The sequence below is a fragment of the Felis catus genome, chromosome B2, assembly GCF_018350175.1.
Source record: "Felis catus isolate Fca126 chromosome B2, F.catus_Fca126_mat1.0, whole genome shotgun sequence".
In the NCBI taxonomy this organism is placed as follows: domain Eukaryota; kingdom Metazoa; phylum Chordata; class Mammalia; order Carnivora; family Felidae; genus Felis; species Felis catus.
Genome location: NC_058372.1, coordinates 136,461,109 through 136,480,130, shown reverse-complemented (window position 1 = coordinate 136,480,130; position 19,022 = coordinate 136,461,109). Strand labels below are relative to the sequence as shown.

At 38.2% G+C, this 19,022-nt stretch overlaps 1 protein-coding gene across 1 annotated transcript in view; it reads right to left on the bottom strand.

Annotated features, from left to right (window-relative positions):
* Positions 1 to 19,022, bottom strand: part of ESR1 (estrogen receptor 1) — a 276,181-nt gene that overhangs the window by 142,563 nt on the left and 114,596 nt on the right. Inside the window, 1 exon segment of the mRNA NM_001024231.1 lies at positions 17,601 to 17,936. Coding sequence (NP_001019402.1) covers positions 17,601 to 17,936 — 336 coding nt within the window.

Sequence of the window (19,022 nt, the reverse complement as noted above, 5' to 3'; positions counted from 1 at the left end):
AGGACATCCATTATTCAAAGTATGGTTTGAAGCTTACTGTTGTGGAGAGACTGCTATTTGCCCACCAAATATGCACTCAAGTCTTATTATTCTGAATTGACCTCAGATTTTATTCCATGTATAATGCACATAGCTTAAAGACTGTATTTCCCAGTGTGCTTTGCAGCTGGATGAAGCCTAACTTCTGACCAATGGGATATAAGAGGAAGTGGTAAGAGTTCCCAGAAGTCTCCTTAAAGGAACCTGCTGCAGCAAAGTGTGTCCCTAACTGACGTTCTCCTCCTCCAACTTTCCAGCAGCCTGTAATGCAGCTGTGACTGCCAAAGCTCCCGTAGCCCGTGGGACCAGGAGATGACCTTGAAAATGGAAGCCTTAAGCTAGGATAGGGAATAAAAAGTCAGAAGGAGCTTAGGTCATTTTGACTGCAGAGCTGCTGTGCTACTGGTAAAGGAGTCCAGATTTATTTTATGTGAGAGAAAAATAAACTTTGTCTTGTTTAACCCATTATTATTTTGGTGTTTTCTGTCATAGGGGGTTGATTCTAATCCTAAAACAGTTATACTTGAAATAGGATTTCTACAGCATATACTATTTCTTACCCTTCTAGTCTTTCCTTTTTCATTTTAATATTTGTATGTATAAATACTTTAAGCTTATAGGATAGCTTAAAGCTTCCAAATGTAGGCAAAATCTCGAGTTATATTAACTCAGAAAATTGGCAGGAGCTGATATACCTCAGGAATGTTTTTTCCTTAATTGTTACACCATTTGTTTCTATAAAAACAAAACAAAACAAAAACAGAGAAACAATAATCAAATCTCAATTAATTTTGGTGAGTGGCAACAAGACTGCTTGAAAAAGAATAGGAGCATGAGGACAGATTTAATAACACAAGTAAAAAGAAATACATGTGCTGAATGTTAAAAAAATACATTCAGAAAAACTAGTTTCTAGCCTAGTTTTCAAAATGCCAGGCTATCTCATAATTTTATTGAATAGTTACAAAACAGTCTTAAAATTTTGACTCAAAATAAATTATATCAAACAACTACAAACCAATAACTACAGCATTAGCTAGTATTTATTAAATACTTAACTGTGGGCCAGGGTTATCCAAAGACAGAGGTCATGTTATATAGACCCTCTTGATGATGTCTATATGGCAGGATAGGGGAGAAAAGAAGGTATTTTTTAAGAAATCAAATAATGTTAAAATGGTACAACTCTTTTATTTTTTTAAGTTTATTTATTTATTTACTGTGAGATAGAGACAGCACGAGCTAGGGAGGGGCAGAGAGAGAGTGAGAGAAAGAATCCCTAGCAGGCTCCAGGTTCCACACTGAGCCTAACACGGGGCTCAATCCCACGACCTGAGCCTAAATCAAGAGTCAGACACTTAATCAACTGAGCTACCGAGGCGCCCCAAAATGGTACAACTCTTTAAATTTGTGCCATCGCTTTTTATCCTACTCTAAGAGCTTCACACAGGAAATTGTTCTAGAATTGAAACTGTTTCCCTAATAATTAACTCTATTAGTAACTTCTCTGTGCCTCAGCTTTTCATGCATACATACAACAAGGAAAATAAAAGCAATAAAAACTGAGTTAATGCAGGTAAAATGCTTAGAACAATACCTGCCATAATTAGCTACCATTTGCAACAGGTAAATTACAAAACTCATCTCAGCGCGCCTGGGTGGCTCAGTCGGTTAAGCGTCTGACCCCAGCTTAGGTCATGAATTCACGGCTCATGGGTTCGAGCCCCGTGTCGGGCTCTGTGCTGACAGCTCAGAGCCTGGAGTCTGCTTCCGATCCTGTGCCCCTGTCTCTCTCTGCCCCTCCCCTGTTTGTGCTCTCTCCCTAAATCTGTCTCTCTCTCTCAAAAATAAACACTAAAAAACAGAACTAAAAACACCTCAGCCATGCTTCTACTCTTTCATATGTAAACTGGTCAAACCGTAACACAGCTCACATTCCTCACATGGAAGTTCCTGGAAGCAGGAATTTGACCAGTTTTGTTCCTTTGTACATCCTTACACATAAAGCAATACCTAGCACATGCAAAGAACTCATTAAATTGCTGTCAACTGAATAAAACTGGTTTTGTGCTCTTATTACAAAAGACTCTCTAGAAGCCTAAGGCATGCTTGTTTCGATTGCATCATCCCACCCCCCCCTTCATTGGTTCATAAATTTACCTTCTTGCGCTGTGCTTATATTCTCATCTAAAAGTCAAATTTAAAGTTTTGGATCAGAAAAATTATCTCTGAATTTAGGACCATTTTTTATTTATTATTATTTTTTGCAATGTGATGCCTGTCTCCTTTTCATATATCTTAAAGTATTATACTTCCTTTTAAAGTATCCTCCTTTCATATATCTTAAAGTATTATACCTCCTTTTAAAGCCATGTTTAAAGTGTACAATTCAGTGCCATTAAGTACATTAACATTAGGCAACCATCATTACTATCCAGCTCCAGAATATACTTCCTTTTTAAAACTATGGCTCCTGGTATATATTCTTAAGTTCCTCTTATTAACAATAGTTAAGACAAATCAGAAATTGGCTAACTAGGCCAATAATAACCATCTTCCAATTTTTACAATCACTTCTGCAACAAATAGTCCCTCAAAATGGTCTGCTATTTGTTAGGTGAGAAGATGAAAGATATTTAAAAGTTAAGTCTTTCTGATCTCATGAGATTGGGAGTCATGTGTTCTGACACATATATATCAGACCCTAATTGACTAGTCGATTATACATCTATCTGTAAACCTTTTAAATTTGAAGTCCTTCACAATCTAAGTGGAGTCTTCTAATCCTACAGACCCTATATAATGACAGCTTTGTTCTGGATCACAGTGTGGGGAATTTTAAGATCTACTCAGGAAAGCCCAATATACTTTTCTTTTTCAGTTTATATCTCTGAATTGTGCACAGTAATACAGAAAAAAAAACCCCAAATGTGTTTATATCCTATTTCTGCCTTATTGATACAAGAAGAGAAACACTGCCAGACACAACTTGAATGCCTGCCTTGGAAAATATTCTTCCACTGCTCAAGGTCTTGGATGAGAATGAGTTCTAAAATTCATAGCATTTATCTGCTGGTTTCCAAATATGCATTTCAAATGCCCTAAGCAAATCGAGGCAAACATCTTGACCAGGTAAAAAGAACCAATGTCATTGCATGACATGCTCTTCTATGAAGAGACACTTTTAATATCCTCCAGAGAAGAAAATGCCCACCACTTTATTAGATTTCGTGTTTATGAAATGGCCGCACAATAAACACACGCGATACTACAAAGAGAATCTTTCATTTCCTCTAGAGAAGGGTACTGCCACCATTTTAAATTTCACCTTTACTTAGCAATCACACTTCCAATTGTTTGTGGCATTGTGTCAGGGGCTTTGCAAGGTGCAACTAACGGATAAATCCTAGCCCAAAAGGACAAGGTTACTTGTTTTCCTACTACATCATGAAGAACCTGTCTCAAGAATTGTTTTTCTTAATTTTTTAACGTTTATTTTTGAGAGACAGAGAGAGACAGAGATGGAGTGCAAGTGGGGGAGAGGCAGAGAGAGAAGGAGACACAGAATCCAAAGCAGGCTCCCAGCCCTAGGCTGTCAGCACAGAGACAAACATGGGGCTGGAACCCACGGACTGTCACGAGATCACGACCTGAGCCGAAGTCGGAGGCTTCACCAACTGAGCCACTCAGGCTCTCCAGCCCCAAGAATTTTTAACCAGAACTTATATTTCAACACATGAGGTGATTTACTTACAAGGGAGAATGTTCCTAAGAGAAGTACCCATTCAAAGTTCAGCAAATTGCATGGAACAGATTAGTAACCAAGGCAACAGAACTGAAATCCTAAGATTCCATGGAACGAGGGGTTCCAAACCAGGAACAGTTAATTCTATCATTCATCCTTTTGACGAAGATGAACTGAACACCAATCAGCTTATCAACTCAAGTGACTTTAAAAATTAAACACAAACAACCCCAAGGTTGTGTCTACTTTATGGTTAATGTTAAAATACCACAGGCAATAAAAGGACTTTACCGCTGCAGTGTTTCTAATTTTCCACCCTCTGTGTGACTGCAGGGATATAGAGCAGGCACCTATTTACCTAATGACTATTACCTTTCAGCTATGAATCGCCTTAAGAGAACTGTTATACTGTCTTCTCTAGGAAATAAGGTATTTGATTAAGAGAAAAGGACCGTGTAGCTATGTTCTACCAGTCAAATACGAACACTTTCCAAACTGTTTCAATGTTCAACCACTCGCTAGAAGCAGTGAATTTATTTTCACATTAGCAAGAAAAATGCTTAACACAGGAGTATTTGAGAGCTAAGCAGTGGGGTGAGGAGAGAACAGTAATAATTGGGCCAAAAATAAACAGTCTTTCTGGACAACAGTCTAATATAAAGACTACAGTGTAAACCTATTAAAGTTCTCTGGTTCCTGCAAAAGAAAACAATAACATAGTGGTGATATGAAACAAATTTCAAATCTATTTATGGAGCCTTCTCTAGAAGTCATTGGTGAGATAGAAAGGTATATGGGGTGGGGCGGGGGGAGGAAGGTGAATTCTTTTAATTCTACTCCACTACTGAGAATGCTTCCAAGGTTCCCGTTGTTTTTTATGGCTCCACGTAACTTAGATCTCATTGGGACCAACGCTGGTTTTCTCCCCCTTTTGCAGTTCTCTGGTCTCCAACTCCCTAAAGTAAACTAACATCTTACATCACTGAGGGGTACCCTCCACCGGATAGCAGGGAAGTTGAAACTTTAGCTTAGGATACACAAAGGCTAAACCCACAGGGGGTCTAAACCAACTACTGTCAGCAGTAAACAGACTCCATAAATCTAGATATAGAATTGGTTATGCCACAAGTTCAAGTGTAGCCACTCCAGAAAGTCAGGCACATGTACCCTGGAGAAGCCACACAGTTTCAGCATCGTTCTGAGAATGAAGCTATACACAGCCAGGCCAAATGCTCATCGTGTTAAGAAATCTCAATTTGTGAAGTCATAGTCCAATAAAAGAAGAACTTTTGTTTTGTCAAAGGAATGCTCACTTCATATGATTTTCTACAGTAGGCTTTATTTAACTGAAAGGCACACTACAGTTAAAATATGATTCATCTAATATAAACTCATTTTTCACATATACAACTTTTAAAAATAAGTTCATGGCCTAAGCAAGTCAAACTCAGATTGTAGAAATACTTTTCCCTTGACAAATTCCCCTAGACAAAAATAGATACCCAGCCAATAAAAACTATCCATCTTTCCATTTAAAAGAAGAAATCCAACCATGGTGTAAATGAATCATCCAGCAATAAATCTACTATTAGTGAAATAAGACTATGGTTTAAGAGCTGCTACTGTGTTTTAGACCCCAGTTGATTTAGTTCAGCAATATACATCTGAGAAGACACTGTGGACCATGGACTGGTTGTCCTGCCACAGCAAACTCAATCCATGATTATGTTGGTTAAAGTCATTTGAAGTTTCAGAAAGTAAGTAGAAGTTGAGCTGTCCCTTTGCGGCGGTAGGGAATGAGCATAGAATTGAAATAGAGTGAGGGAGATGCAGAGATTCAAGCAAAAAATAAAATGAATGCATTTTGTGAAGGGGAGAATGGCCAGCAGAGAATGGGGCCAGGAGATCATGCTGGAAAGTAGAGCTCAAATAAGATGGGAGAGTGCCAGTTGGTGAACAGCTTTTCTACTATTAAAAAAAAAAAAAAAGAAAAAAGAAAGGCTAACCTATGGTCAGGTGCCTTGAGGCACAAGTTGAATTCTAGGCTTCAAGAGACACTATCATTTATCTGTTAAAGCCATTACTAAGTTAGACAATCAAGTCCACTGCCAAATTTTTAACTGAATGGTTGTCTCCCCCCACAAAATTCATATCAACCCAGAACCTGCGAATGTGATTCTATTTGAAAATAGGGTCTTTACAGATGTAAACAAGTAAGATGAGGTCATACTGGATTAGGGTGGACCCTAACTCTAATATAACTGGTGTCCTTATAAGAGGAAAATTTGGACACAAACACAGAGGGAGAACATCATAAGACAACAGAGGCAGAGATTAGAGAAATGCATCTGCAGGCCACGAATTCAAGGATAGACAGCAGCCTCTAGAAGCTAGCTAGAAAGAGGCATGGAAGGATCCTCCCACAAAGCCTTCAGAGAGAGCATAGCCCTGTTGATGACCTTGATTTTAGACAACCAGCCTCCAGCACCGTAAATTTCTCTTGTTTTAAGCCATGCAGTTTGTGAAACATTGTTATGGCAGCCGTAGGAAACTATTGCAAGGAGTGAAGCGTTCTGAAATGATGATTTACAGAAATTATTCTGGCAGTGATGAATTGAAGGGAGAAGAAGCTGAAACCAAAAAGACCAGTTAGAAGGACATTATAGTAATTCAGTCTTAGAAAACAAGAAGGATGTGGGCCAGGCTAGCAACAGAACAGGAAAAAAAGCCAAACTCTAGAGATGTCGAAGATGAAGAACTGATAGTACACGGTGAAGAAGAGCCAGACACAAAGATGATTCCAAACTCAGACCCAGAAGAGTGGAGCCTCTGGCAGAAATGGAAAGAAACAGGAGAAACAAATGAGTTTGCTATAAAGCGGACAAAAGGCAAATGGCAAGTTTCAGATAGATATGTTAGTGGAGACACGACATTTAACTGGTATTCTGTGGGCACCAAAAGAGTGGAACTGAATATTTAGGTGTCAGGACCTACAGAAAGAATTCTGGAAATCATAAATCTCAAAGTTAACAGGTGAAGCTCTGAATGGGGTAACCTTTCAAGTTGGTTATAAGCAGCACTGGCACCTAGAGCAGAGTCCTTGAATATTGGGAGATACCTACAACAGAGGGGAAAAGAGAGAAGGAAAGCCTGGTATATCCTTCTTCTCTCCTGGGAACAATTTTTCTGTCCTATGAATATTGAATGGTAACTCACCCAATCACCTCTTATCGGCACTGGGCTTTTCTAAATGTATCAAGTCTCATGAACTTTTGCCTCTACTTCTAAGATTAATGCCTCTACGTCTATTATTCCATTAATGGAAATATATCAGCACAGGACAGACTCATTTATATTCAGTTATTATAAGTGAAGCAAAAATATATAACTTATGATCAAATGGCTTATTTTCCTTTTCCTTTTTCAAAACTGGAAAAAGTAACCAAACATGTAAACCAATCTCTGTTTACTCTACTTTAAAAGTTCTAGGGGCGCCTGGGTGGTTCAGTCAGTTAAGCATCTGACTCTTGATTTTGGCTCAAGTCACGATCTCATGGTTCGGGAGTTTAAGCCCCGCATCAGGCTCTGCACTGACAGCATGGAGAGATCTTGTGATTCTCTCTCTCTCTCTCTCTCTCTCTCTCTCTCTCTCTCTCTCTTTCTCCCCCTCCCTCTCTCCCTCTCTCTCACTCTCAAATTAAATAAATAAACATTTAAAAAAATAAAAGCTCTAAAAAATAGTAAACTTGGAAGGTCAACTGTAAAGGAAGTCTTAAAAATACTTCTGTAGGAAGCTGTTCAAGAAATGGAATTGAAACACCTGTGCAGCCATCTGTATAAAAACAATTTTGGAGCCACACCTCACAGTGTATACTGAAATGAATTCAAATGGATCAAAGATAGGAATATAAAAAGGGGAAACTATTAAAGTACGAGATTAAAACATTCTGCGGGTTAAAATTTTCTTAAAGGTATTTGCCAGGTAGATTCATGGAACTGTTAAAATTCTAAATCAACTTCAAAGCCCGAAGCTCAGTGCACCACTTGGGGGGGCAAAAGAGAGTAAATGATTAGCCAGGCCTACACCAGGTGAGCCAAACATTCCTCTTTAAATCAAAGGCTCCTTATTTCTGTTGCCTCAAAATTACAGGCACCCTTTCTTTTTAATACAATGTATAATCGTTTCCTAGGGCTGTCATACAAGGTACAAAAAAGGGGGTGTCTTAAAACAACAGAAATGTATTGCCTCACAGTCACAGAGGCTAGAGGTCAGAGACGAAGGTATCGGTAAGACCAGACTCTCTCTGAAGGCTCTAGGGGAGGACCCTTCCAGACCTCTTCTAGCTTCTGGTGTTTATTGGCATCTTTGTCATTCCTTGGCTTGGAGATGCATTGATCCAGTCACATGGCCATTCTTCTTCCTGTGTGCTTTTATATCATCTTCCCTCTGTGCATGTCTATCTCTACATCCAACTTTCTCCTTTTTATAAGGACTGGGGCCCACCCCAATGACTTCATTTGAACTTGGAAGACCCTAATTGCAAATAAGATCACATTCTGAAGTACCAAGTGTTAGAATTACAGCATATCTTTTGGGGGGAACACAATTCAACTCATTTCACCATACTTTAATAGTAATATATCTAAATAGCTACAAAAACCTGGCATTCTAGAAGTAACAGAGCCACAGGCCAACACTTCCTACAAGGTGGCTTGAGGACACCCAGCACCACACATCACCCAGCTCAAGATAAACATTCAGATTCTGAGGCCCTGACTCAGGCCCTGACTTACTTTTTTTTTAATTTGAGGGAGACAGAGTAAGCACATGCAAGAGCAGGAGAGAGAGGCAGAGGTAGGCAGAGAAAGAGAGAGAGAGAGAGAGAGAGAGAGAGAGAGAGAGAGAGAATCCCAAGCAGGCTCCGTGCTCAATGTGGAACCCAATGTGAAGTCCAATGTGGGGCTCAATCCCACAACCCTGGGATCATGACCTGAACCAAAATCAAGCGTGGGACGCCCAAGTGACTGAGCCACCCAGGAGCTCCCCGGAAAGGGATTTTTAAAGGCTTAAAGCATCTGGGCTAACAAGCCTCAATGGGGCATCAAAGTTTCACGTGAAAGACAAATCTAGTCAGCAGCTGCTGTCCTTGGGCTTCAACCAGAGCTCCCACAGGAGTAGTGAAAAGCTGCGCTGGGCTGACTTAGAAGTGGAACACTCCAAAGAGAGCCCTGTGTTGCCAGCCCAGAGGGGCTGCCACCATTCACGCTAGGGTAATGCCAACCCAGTCCTGAGGTTCTTCTTTATAGAATGGTTGCAAAACCTAAACTGCAAATGTTACTCTCAAACATATGCATTCGTCACCTCTCCAGGATGTCACCCATACTTGCATGTCATGTTATTGTTCATTACCATGCTACACCAAAATGGGCTGGAACGCTATGACAGCCTGAGAGCAGAGTCTACTGGGCTGATCACAGGTTGGGTATCAGAGTACTAGATAGGAAAGCCAAGTCCCTGGAATCCACAAGAACCTCCCATAATAGAATGTGTTCCTTGAAGATGCTCCCAGTTCCCACAGTGAGGTATTGTGCCCTCTCCTTGCCCTCTTGTCCCTACCCATTCTAAGTTTTCAATTACATACCCTACGTGAAACTAACTCGCTGCAGGCCGACTGATGCCTGTTAAAGTCCTCAGAACTCAAGCTCTGTACATTCCTCTGAATATTGATCCCTTACAAAAGAGAGCCTGGAAATGAATCTCACTAAGGCAGATGCTACAGAGATATTAGAACATCAGGTAGATTCTGAAGAGAAGAAAAAGAGAATAATAGCACAGCTCTAAATATCCTTCTTCTTTATGGAAAAATTATGTTCGAACAGGGCTCAGAGATTTCTTAAAGTCAGAATTTTCAAGAAACACCCTTTATTCATTCATTTATTCATCCATTCAATCAGCATTGCCTGTGCTTCATTGCTGATTTGAATGATGAGGATGAGTATTAGAGTCAGGGAAGCTAACTCCTGGATTCCTGGTGAACACAGGAGCAGAAGAAACCTTGAGCCCTGTAATGGCGAAGACAGCCAGACACCATCAGAGACAACACAAGAAGCTTCTGAGAAACCTGGGCTTGTAGCTGGTGGGAGGCATGTCCAAAAAAAAGTGTATCCTTTCTCCCCAGGGGTAAAACTGAGCAAGAATTCAAAGAAAAGTAGTGGGGAGTTGGGGCCCAGAAATAACTGGGGACTCATTTAGCATTGAGAAGCCAGGGACTGGGACAGGAAAGGGGAAGGAGAAAGGTTGCCTATATTGCCACCAAAAGAATGAGGAAGTGGTTAAGGTAGCATGTTTCCCATGAAACTGAGCTCGACTGTCATTTTCCCTTTATTTTTCTTCCTGGGCCAGCAGCTTTAGCACACCTTCCCAGATTTGTGCCCAGTGATCAGTGAGACTGTCAGGCTTCTGGTTATCAGTTTTTAAAAGACAATAATAAGCTGAGGACTAGATGTTTATCTAAATATTCATTAAATAGATAGAACTAGAACTTGGAAGTATGAAATTGCCCTTGAGATATTTATAATGACAGTGAATTTTGGAAAAGGTGTAATTTTTAATAAATCAAAGTAACAGTTACGTGATGCAATTCAAGCTTCCAGGGGAAAAAAAATCAAATGTACTTCATTAGCACCGAAACTAAGAATCAGCCAGGCAATGATGCAGTTGAGTGTGATCCAGACATTAAAAACGTAACAACTTCACATTTTTGCCTTTTTTGACCTTCAGATAAACAATGTTATACTTGTTAACAAGTTTTCACCATGTATAGAATAATAGTAAATTAAGATTTAATAATCTAACCCTTTTAAAATTAAATCTCTACCCATGGATAGATTACATAAAGTGATTTTGTAAAGATTAACAAATTTCAGAATGAAAAATAAAGAGAAAAGCCTTTTCTACAGCGAGATATCAAAAGACAGATATGTAACATGTGTTATAAAAAAGCATCCCTTGTCAGAGCTGAGCAGGTAGGTTTTATCATTCTTGCTGCAGTTGTTTTTAAAGTGTAAATGGAAAAAGATTAATTTCTTGATGTAAACTTTTGCTAGGTCTAATACAGATACTCTACAGATTGAAACCTACCAAAACTACATGATGCATTTTATCATAATGCTCTTCGTATCTTGAGCCTAAGTAAAGAAATGTATTATCAAGTAAAAAAATATGCTCCAAATGTTAAGGAAAAGGAAAATTCAAGCTAAAATCACCAACATCTGAAAATTCTGACAATATTCTATTAGTAAAAAAAAATTCTCAAACTACTAACATAGACAAATGAACTGATTATTTTTATTAAAATTCATCATGCAAAATGAAGTCAATTTTGGGGGGGGGGGTAGTTTTCCAAGATGGAGACATAGGAGATTCCTGAATTCACATGCTCCCATAGACATACCAAATCTCTAGCTACACAATTTCTTCTGAAAGACATCCAGAAACTAGCTGAATGATTCCTACACAGTGGGGAAATGAAAAAATACTTACATCAATATACACCCCTGGTACAATGACACACAATCAAGAGGGAACTCAAAACTCTCAGTTTCTCTCTGAGGAGCAAAGATTTGGGCCCAACATATAGCACTCCAGTTTTTAAAACTTTCACCTAAGGGGAGAGCCACCAAAACAGGCAGTGAAATACATGAGAAATATAAGACTATAGAAAACAAAGAAACTTCTTAATGGGCTCACAAGATTACTGTCCATCTTCCCAAGTTTCATCACAGAAATGAACATCTCCCCGTCTTTGTCTGATAGAGATCTATTTGCATATTTTAAGACATGCTACCTGTGGGCCAGGTTCTAATTTACTGTCATCTAGAGACTAACTATGATCCTGGCAGAGACTGGGGAAACCCTGTGGCCTGCTCCAAAAATCACCTATCTCTCTCTAAAAGGAGCTTGTACATACATCTGGCATCCCAACTTTTTTGGCTGCCATCCATGGAACTCATCCTTTGATCACCTGGTTCTATTGATCAGAAGAGCTTGTGTTTGCCAATCCCATAGACCTATAGCAAACAATTCCTAAAGCACTATCTCCGAGGCACAGCACAGAGGGAGCAAACAGACACTCTCATATCCCAGTATTTCCCTGAAAGAGATATATTTGTATCCTTTAAAAGCTGTTACCTGAGGATCCAGCTACCAATCAGCCTGAATCTAGGTGTTCAGCAAGATCCTCCCCTTTGGGATATTGACAGGACTTGGCATACCCTCAACTCTTGGGAACCACGGAGAAGAAAGAAGGCTGCCTAGGCAATCATAATAGTTTGAGAGACAACCAAGAGCTCAGGATAGGATGAACAATAAAGTTTGTCTCCTACTCAATCAAGACTAGGAAAGGGGGCTATTTTATCTAATGCACAGGAACCAACACAGAATCAAGTAAAATGAAGAAACAGAGGAATAGGTTCCAAACAAAAGAAATGAGATAAAATTACAGAAACAGACTAGCAAAGTGGAATTAAGTGCTTTACCTAATAAAGAGTCTAAAATAATGATCACAAAGATGCTCACCAGAGTGAGGAGAACAATACATGAACAAAGTGGGAATTTCAACAAAGAGACAGGAAATATGAGAAAATACCAAACAAAGGGGCGCCTGGGTGGCTCAGTTGGTTAAGTGTCTGACACTTGACATTGGCTCAAGTCATAATGTCACAGTTGTGAGATCGAGCCCACACTGGGCTCCACACTGAGAGTGGGGCCTGCTTGGGATTCTCTCTGTCCTTCTCCCTCCCTCTCTCTGTCCCTCTCTCACACACACATGTGCTCGCTCGCTCTCTCTCAAAATAAATAAATTTTTTAAAAAAGAAAATACCAAACAAAAATCACAGAACTAAAGAGTACAATAATTGCACTGAAAAATTTAATGGAGGGGTTCAACATCAGACTAGATCAAGCTGAAGAAAGGATCAACAAACTCAAAGACAGAAGAGAGGAATTCATCCGATCAGAGAAGTGAAAAGGAAAAAGAAAAAGAATGAAAAAGAGTAATGATAGTTTGAGGGACTTACAGGACAACATCAAGAAAACCAGCATTCACATTATAAGGGGTCTCAGGAGAAAAAAGAATGAAAGGGACAGAAAGCTCATTCAAAGAAATCATGGCTGCAAACTTCCCTAATCTGGGGAAAGAAAGAGACATCCAGATCCAGAAAGCCCAAAGAGCTGTAACAAAGATGAACCCAAAGAAACCCACACCAAGACACATTAAAATTAAAGTATCAACAGTTAAAGACAGGAAGACAATCTTAAAAGCAGTAAAAGAAAAACAACTTGTTACACAAGGCTATCACCAAGTAAGGACATCAGTAGGTAACACTATCAGCACATTTTATAGCAAAAACTTTACAGGTCAAAAGACTGTCATAATATACTCAAGTGCTGAAAGAAAAAAAACCATCAACCAATAATACTCTACCCAGCAAAGTTGTCCTTCAGAATTTTGAGGGAGAGGTCAAGAGTTTATCAGAAACAAAAGCTGAAGGAGTTCATCACCACTAGCCCAGCCTTACAAGAAATGTCAAAGGTACTTTTTCATGCTACAATAAAAGGATCCCAATTAGTAACAGGAAAACATATTAAAATATATGGGGTGCCTGGGTGCCTCATTCAGTTAAGCATCTGACTTTGGCTCAGGTCATGATCTCATGGTTCATGAGTTCAAGCCCCACATCAGGCTTTGCTCTGACAGTGCACAGCCTGCTTGGGATTCTCTCTCCCTCTCTCTTCCCCTTCGCCACTTGTGTGCATGCTCTCTCTCTCTGAGTGAATAAACTTAAAAAAAAAGAAAGCATAAATTTCAATAGTAAGGCAAATATAGAGTTAAATTCAAAATACTCTAAAGTTATGGTGATGGATAAATCATTTATAAATCCAGTAGGAAGGTTAAAAGACAAAAGTAATAAAAATAATTGGGGCACCTGAGCAGTTCAGTCAGTTAAGTGCCTGACTCTTGGTTTCAGGTCTGGTCATAATCCCAGGGTCATGAGACTGAGCTTGCATTGGGCTCCATGTTTGAGGTGGACTCTGCTTAAGATTCTCTCTCTCCCTCTCCTTCATCCTCTCATGTTGTCTCTCTCTCTCCCTCAAAGAAAAATAATTATAATTATAATAGTTTGTAATGGATACACAAGGTAAAAAAATGTAAATTATGACATCAAACATAAAACATGGGGGGAGAGCAAAAATTAGAACTTTAAAATATGTTCAAACTTAACTGGTCAAAAATCACCAATATATGTTATAAATATAAGTTGTTACATGTAAGCATAATGGTAGCTACAAAGCAAATGCCTACAGTAGATAAACAAAAGATAATAAGAAAGGAATCTAAGAAAACCACTGTGAAAGTCATCAAACCACAAAGGAAGAAAGCAAGAAAAGAAAAAAAAAAGAGGAACTACAAAACAACCAGAAAACAATTAACAGAATGGCAACAAGTACACACCTATAAATAATTCTTTAAATGTAAATTAACTAAATCCTCCAATCAAAAGACATGGAGAGATTGAATGAATAATAAAAAAAAAAAAAAAGACCCAACTATATGCTGCCTACAACAGACTCACATCAGGTTTAAGGACACAAACCGACTGAAAGTGAAAGGATAGAAAAATATACTCCATGCAAATGGAAAGCAAAGAAAGAAGGCATAGTAATACAAGATAAAATTCAAGAATTTAATTAAAGACTGTAATGAGACAAAAAATCATTATATAATGATACAGAGGTCAATCCAACAAGAGGGTAAAGCACTGCTTTCTTTTTTTAATATTTATTTATTTATTTATTTATTTATTTATTTATTTATTTATTTATTTATTTATTTATTTTGAGAGAAAGAGTATGAGTGGGGAAAGGGGCAAAGAGAGTGAGAGACTCCCAAGCAGGCTCCGTGCTGTCAGTGCAGAGCCCAATGTGGAGCTCGATCTCACGAACTGTGAGATCATGACCTAAGCTGAAGTCAAGAGTTGGATGCTAAACCAAGTGAGCCACCCAGGTTCCCTGAAGGTAAAGTATTTGTAAATATTTATGCTCCCAACAATAGGGCACCTAAATACATAAAACAAACATTTAACAGACCTTAAAAGAGAAATAGACAGCAATACAAGAATAATAGAGGACTTCAATACCCCATTTTCAACAATGGATAGACCATCCAGACAAAAAAATCAGTAACAAAACATTGAGCTTAACACACTAGACTTAATGTGAATGATAGTTCATGGTCATGGATTGGAAAAAATAATACTATTAAAATGTCTATACTACCCAAAGCAACAATATACAGATCCACTGTAATCTCTATCAAAATTCCAGTTAGATTTTTCACAGAAATAGAAAAAGAAATCCTAAAATTCCTATGGAAACATGAAGACCCTGAATAGTCAAAACAATTGTAATAAAGAAGAACAAAGCTGGAGGCATAAGCATCACACTTCCTTATTTTAGACTATATTACAAAGCTATACTAATCAGAAGAGTATGGGATTAACATAAAAACACTGACACAGAACAATGCTACAGAATAGAAAACCCAGAAATAAACCCAAGCATATATGGTCAATTGATTTATAACAAAAGAACTAAGAATATAAAATGAGGAAAAGATAGTCTCTTCAATAAAAGGTGATGGGAAACTGGATACCCAGATACACAAAAATGAAATTGGATCACTATCTTACACCATACACAAAAATCAAGTCAAAATGGATAAAGGACTTGAAAGTAATACCTGCAACCATAGAACTCGTAGAAGAAAACATAAGAGAAAGAGCTCCCTGACACCAATCTTGGCAATGCTTTTTTTTTTTTTTGGATTTGACACCAGTCAGCTTTTGATTTACAACAGCTGTATTTTAATAGTACACACACACACACACACACACACACACACACACACAATTTCATCTCTGCCTTTATAATTCCTTTTTGTTTTTTAACCATCAAGTAATAAGATATAGTTTGGTCCAAGAGTTTGAAATCATTCAGGTCTTTTAAACTAATATGATCAAGTGGTTTTGCTATACATCTCATTATTATAAATTTGTTTAGTTCTGGGTTTAACAATGGGATAGCTAAACATGGATATATTTTCTTTCCCTTGATTTATGTCTCCATTTCATTCCGAAATTTGGAAGATTATTGCCATGAATTCTTCATTTACTGATGATGTATTTGAACTTCATTCCAGCTATTTCACATGCCCTTCAAGTATTATAAAAATGTCATGATGGAAATCTACTGATAAGTATGAAAAAATATATACTTGAGTTCAACAGTGCTCTGGAATTAATAGTGACAAGACTTCAAGAGGGAAAATATATGCTTATAGGACAATAAAACTTAACAGCAACCGAGAGTTGGCTCTCAGGTATATGGCTATTATTTGTTTCTTGTTTTTTCTCTTCTCCCAAAGTATTCTTTAAAAAGGCAATAACAAATATAAAGAAAAAAGTTATTACCACATTTAGATTCTATTTAGATTCTAGTTATTACCACACTTAGATTCTATTAATTGTTTATCATAGATCTGCTTCACATGAGGATGCGAAGCTAGGTTGGTGCTCAATAAAACTCTTAATTTCAAAGATGGCCAAGACTTTTTATTTGCCAGTTGGACCCTAAAAATCTAAATATGCCTGTCAATCCCCATGTTTCCATTTAACGCAATCTCTACCACCTACATGGATGCCCTCTATCAAGTTGGGATCAAACATTGCTGTCTCCTTATTCAAAGAGGTTGCCAACTTATTCAAAGTTTACATGTTAATGGATGCAAATACACAAAATCGTCTCTAAGGTCAGACATTTGTCCACTTGGTCTACAATCAGTGAACTTTGCAATACAAGGACAAAGCTCCACATTTATTTAGTTTAATAAAAAAAAATCCACGCTTCATAGGTAACAATTAATTTCTCATATTAAAAGAAACCAAATGAGACGATCTCTGCCTAAAACCACTACTCATTTGATCTATAAGCCCAGAAAAAAGATGTAACTTCCTCTTGCCTTGTTTCATCTATGTTAGCTCCTGAATGGATATGTTGGGGCATGGAGGAGGTCATTTTCTAGTCTTGTTTCCATAATAACTAGAATTCTTCTCCCTGAACAACAAGAGCAACAGTCAAGTTTTGCAGGAACACCAGTTCTGAGAGAATCAACTGAAGGACCAAGTATCACTTCAGCCAGTGTATCTTTCTACCAGCTCCTCTCAGGGATGCAAACCTATTTTATTTTTCTTTTGTATTACCTTTCTCCTATTAAGAATAGACAGTGGAGTACATAATTGGCATTCAGTCAAGACACCCATTATTATCTCTTTATCCCACAAACATCTTAAAAGTTCTTAAAAGGTAAAACTGTTTATGAATAACTGAGGTATGTTGAACAAAAGTCATCAATATTACAAATTTGTAGTACCTGGATCCCTTTATGTTAAACATTTCTGACAGCGTGAAGACATAATATTATATGCATTTATTATGTAGTGTCCTTCCCAGAATTTTTAGTTAAATATAAATAATGTCAAGTTAAAGACTTTAATCTTCTAGATTTTGATCTTAAAACATTGTTCCTAACTTCCAGGAGAATTACAGTATGTTGATAGTGAAAATTAACAAATTGGATGTAACCTTGAAACCAGTCAGATAGCAAGCTGTGGAGTCCCACTGCTCCTCCCATGACAGCTCAACCAGTTGGTGAGTAGTTTCAACTCCTAAAATAAATGTTGAGCTTAGTGTTCTTACCTGGCACCCTCTTTGCCCAGTTGATCATGTGAACCAGCTCCCTGTCAGCAAGGTTGGTCAGCAAGCCCATCATCGAAGCCTCACTGAAGGGTCTGGAAGGATCGTAGTCGGAATAGATTATGGGGGGCTCAGCCTCCAACAAGGCACTGACCATCTGATCGGCTGTCAGGGACAAGGCTGGGCTGTTCTTCTTAGTATGCTTAATCAAGAGAGGGCTTGGCCAAAGGTTGGAAGCCCTCACATCTCCGGAAGACCCCACTTCATTCCTGCCCTCCCCCTCATCTCTCTGGCGCTTGTGTTTCAACATTCTTCCTCCTCTTCGGTCTTTCCGTATTCCTGAGAACACAGAAAAAAAAATACCCAGTTTATTTTTTTCTCATGTAAACTTTCACACTAAAACCAACTTCCATGCTAATAGCCTTTCTTTTATTTACATAGATATTTTGAGGCACAAATTTGCTAGTAGGTGTTCAACAAGCAGCTGTCTAAGAGGAAAAAAAAAAGGCTTTGATTTGTAGCATTCTCCAATTCCATGGTGTAAATACTCCCACCATGGCAAATTTCAAGCTACTTGTCTGAACTGGAGCGGCTTACAAAACTCCTGAAAAGTTAACAGTAGAATTTTGTGAGCCAACACAAGTTGGATCTGACAAACTGTGTGTGTGTGTGTGTGTGTGTGTGTGTGTGTGTGTGTAACAGATACTACAAAAAGAACAAAATCATAATGATTAGTTATTCTTGAAATGCGGCTTACCATCAAAGACAGCTTCTGCTATGAATATTCTTTTAACAGTAAACTTAAAAGGCACTGACAAAAGCACTTTGTAACCATCCTATCGTCCAAGTAGGTCTCTTACTGGAAGACACGGAAGGGGAGTGACGTATCTGAAATGTATCTGACAGCCTCAGGATCCCACAGGTCCTCAGCGAGTCTTTGATTGTTGCTAAGCTGCACCTGATCACCTCAGTACTTCGCCTAAGACCTTCAAGTAGTTTACTTGGTTCTTAGATTTTCACAAATGTATTTCTCTTCCCCTAATAGAAAAGCTTTAAAATAGCTGAAAATAATTTTCCCCCAAAGGTTTACCCAGCTGTGGTTCTCACTAACTAAATTATAAACAAAAGGAGAATCCAGTCTCTTGCAATGATTCTTGGTGGTCCCATCTTGGCATCTTAACCTGGAAAAGGCCATGCTGTGGCACTGAAATGTATCAGCAGAAACAAATATCTTACAAAGACAAAAATTAACACAAGCTTCTGTAGTTTCAAAACTGGCCATATCGAAAGAAATGTTCATCTCTCCAAAATAAGCTGGACAGCAACATTTTTTAGGTTTGTATGAAAAAAATAATTTTGGTAAAAAGCTAATACAATTATTTTTAATATTAAATACATGAGCAGTACACACTCTTTATATTACCT